Below are 3,363 nucleotides of genomic sequence, written 5' to 3'. Positions count from 1 at the left end.
CCATCATTTTTTGTGTCGCAATCTCCTCCAACCATTTGTTAGCACATAATCTTAATACGGGAATGATATTTGATTTCTTCTCTTGGAAGTTGGAACCATCAATGTGGTTGGCCTTTCGTTTTCTCTCATTGTCATTGGGTAGGGTAGAAGGGTAGGCAATTTTTCAGGAGGACAGATGAACTATCCTTTTATTCTTTATTAGAATATAATAAAGGAACAAACTTATTAACTATCCTTTTTATCTTTATTATAAAAGCAACAAACTTAGAGGAGTATAAAGTAACAAACTTAGAGTAGATTATTTATGCTTAACTTGTTTTAGTGAAGGCTCAAGTTAAGCTTAGCTTAGAAACTAGTTTTACTAGACGACTACCCTCCTCCTCCTCCCCTCCAACCAACATCGCCATGGCTTCCGAGTTCCCAGCTTCATCTCCGCTGCCTCCGTCTCTGCTGCAGACAACGAAGATCCGCGACATAGCTGTGGACTACTGCCCGGAGGTGTGCGAGCACAAGAAGGAGGAGGAGGAGATCGTCATAACCTTCGACGAGAGGGGCGGAGCGAGATGGAGGAGCCACACCAGGTTCGAGGCGGGCACCTTCAGCGCCCGCATCAAGTGCCCGAGTGGGAACACCAGCGGCCTCAACTGCAGCTTCTACCTCTCCTCGCTCGAAGGGGACAAGAGCCAGGACGAGATCGACTTCGAGTTCTTAGGCAAAGACAAGGGCATCGTGCAGACCAACTACTACACTGTTGGCACAGGTAACCGTGAAGTTATCCACCAATTAGGGTTTGATTCTTCACAGGATTTTCATGAGTATACCATCCGACGGGCCCCCTCCCGCATCGAATGGCTCATCGATGGCCACATGGTGCGCGCTGAGGAGCGACCTGATGGTGAAGACTTCCCTTCTAAGCCCATGTTCCTCTATGCCTCTGTCTGGAATGCTGGTGACATTGATGAGGGCAGATGGGCTGGCAAGTACATTGGGTGTGATGCCCCCTACATCTGCAGGTACAAAGATGTTCACATTCCTGCTTAATCCTGTTTCAGATGCCTTCAAATGCTTGTGCAATAAAGCTGGGGCAAAGTGCTTAATCCTCTTTGATTTGCCTGCTAATGCTTGTGCAATAATGAAATCTCATTTTGCCCTGCAAAACCAAGTTTTGTAAAGGCCTTTGCCATTGTGGGGATGTTATCATTTGTGTGGATTTGACTGCATTTTTGTTTTTCCAATCATATGAATGTGCATATTGAGACATTATAGAGCAGATCAGGCTTGCTCTAGGCCTGGTTCTTCTTGTGTTTAGCTATGTTTCTTCTGCTGCTTTGTCACTACAAAAGAGAGGACATAGGTTTTGGTGGCTGCTTTTGGGTGGACCTCAATTGTGATGTTGAATTTCTATCTCCTACTACAGCAGGCCACCACCATTTGCTATTTTATTGTCTTCTGGAATAAATACTTCTTAAGCTCTTTTGCTCATTAACCCTTTGTTTCTCTAGCTAACTGCCTTTCAAGCTTGTTATTGGTTGTCATGCCTGCTTTCGGGCTTAACTCATGAAAATATTTGAAGTAACAACACCCTTCTCCCTCCCCATCCATCGTCTCAAGTGGAGTCTGTCTGCCCCAAGCATTGATTCCCCCACCACACGGCTTAGCTTCTCTTCAGGGCTGTTGTCTCCTTCAATTTTTAGAAATTTAGGAGGATTATCTGCCATGAAGGTGAAACACATTTCTACTTAAAACTGATGTTGAGTCTTGAAGGTGGGACATACACGGCTTACAGGAGCAAACAATACAATGGAAGCTGATGGTTTCCTTGTCCCTCCATTAACACATGATGGACTAAGCGTATGCTAAGAAAAGTGTGATATGTCATTGTGCTTTTTTTTTTTTGGGGGGGGGGGGGGGGGGGGGGGGGAAATTCACCCTATATAGCTTGTTTTCATTGGAGCCTCTAAACACACATTCAAAGTGTGGCATGCCAAATGGTAGGAAACATTCTCATTTTTATCAAAATGGTTTTATTGGTTTCTTAACCTTATTTCTTCACATGCAACTTTCATCATACTTTTGTGGTGAATGTAAGGTTTTGGTGCTTATGTTAGCTTCGAGATTGTTAAACAGGTTAAGGTGAGCTTTATGAATACATTTCATACATTTTCGAGGGACACTACAATAGTTCAAATGGTTTGGCATTATTGTATATTATGACACCAGGAAAGAAATGTGGTTGGCTATAAAATATTGTTTATGCAAATAATTATTATGTATATGATTAACTAATCTTCCACAATTGTGCATGAATACACCTAAGAAAAGTAGCCAAGCTCCAACTAGGCATAATGTTCCAACACATGGTATTACAAAATTTGGTTTGATATTATGCAATCTTATGCTAATAATCCAAGGAGTTTCTTGAGCGGTTTTTAGTGTCATTGTCCAAATTCAAGGTTGAAAGATATTGTTGCATAATGTGTTGTCATGGTGTGTGGAAGATACGTACATACACATGTGGATTCTCTCTCTCTCTCTCTCTCTCTCTCTCTCTCTCTCTCTCTCTCACACACACACACACACACACACACGCACAAACACAAGCACGTGTGTGCACATGCATGCTCTCACGATATAAGGCATATGCATATGTTTGTATGTGGAGATGGTGGGAAGGTGCTCTCTCTCTCTCTCTCTCTCTCTCTCTCTCTCTCTCGTTTGCAATTGCACTCTCACAATATGAGGTGTATGTGGAGATGGTGGGAGGGTGTGTGCATACTCTCTCTCTCTCTCTCTCTCTCTCTCTCTCTCTCTCTCTCTCTCCCCTCTTCAGACATGCATACATGTTTTCCAAACAACATGAATGGTCGTGTAAAAGCAAGTCAATGTAAAATGGCACTTGCAAGTTTCAAATGTAGTCCCATTCAACGATGTTTGGGAGTAACCTTAAATTACACTTGCATTTTATTATTTTAAGTGGTCTATCCATCAATTGATTAATTAGTAGTAATTAAGAATTTCAATTTTGATATACCTATTTGCATATGATTATCTTGTTGTTACTAAAATGTCCTTGTCTCCACTTGTTTTTTAAAGGGAAAAAAGATCACTTGCAAATATTTGAGGCTTTAAATTTGAAGTTATTTTAACAACCATCATCTTGGAAAACTCCATGGTTATATTGCATTCACAAAGCTTCATTCACCTAAGAGAGTGGAATGGTACAAAATGTTAGTGGTGCATCATGTAATTTTTTGTAATAATCCTTTTTTAATAATTCATGTTTCTCAAGAAAGGATCCAACATACGATATGATCACCCTTGGGTACTATATAGAGATGGATTCAGTAATTTGCTTTGTCATAT

At 41.2% G+C, this 3,363-nt stretch overlaps 1 protein-coding gene across 1 annotated transcript; it reads left to right on the top strand.

Moving 5' to 3' along the window:
- Positions 1-309: 309 nt before the first annotated feature.
- Positions 310-1,471, top strand: LOC147620126 (xyloglucan endotransglucosylase/hydrolase protein 3-like). Its single transcript, XM_086772317.1, has one exon. The coding sequence runs from the start codon at positions 406-408 to the stop codon at positions 1,039-1,041; it is 636 nt and encodes a 211-aa protein (XP_086628443.1). The 5' UTR covers positions 310-405; the 3' UTR covers positions 1,042-1,471.
- Positions 1,472-3,363: the final 1,892 nt, after the last annotated feature.

This window comes from Cibotium barometz, chromosome 32 (genome assembly GCF_041138505.1).
Source record: "Cibotium barometz isolate CiBa-2024 chromosome 32, ASM4113850v1, whole genome shotgun sequence".
Lineage (NCBI taxonomy): Eukaryota > Viridiplantae > Streptophyta > Polypodiopsida > Cyatheales > Cibotiaceae > Cibotium > Cibotium barometz.
The sequence above is the reverse complement of the archived record's forward strand: the minus strand, read 5'-3'. Positions and strand labels throughout refer to the sequence as shown.

Bases quoted from the DNA above. Each gene is read 5' to 3' on its own strand.
- LOC147620126 (XM_086772317.1), top strand. From the start codon at position 406: ATGGCTTCCGAGTTCCCAGCTTCATCTCCGCTGCCTCCGTCTCTGCTG.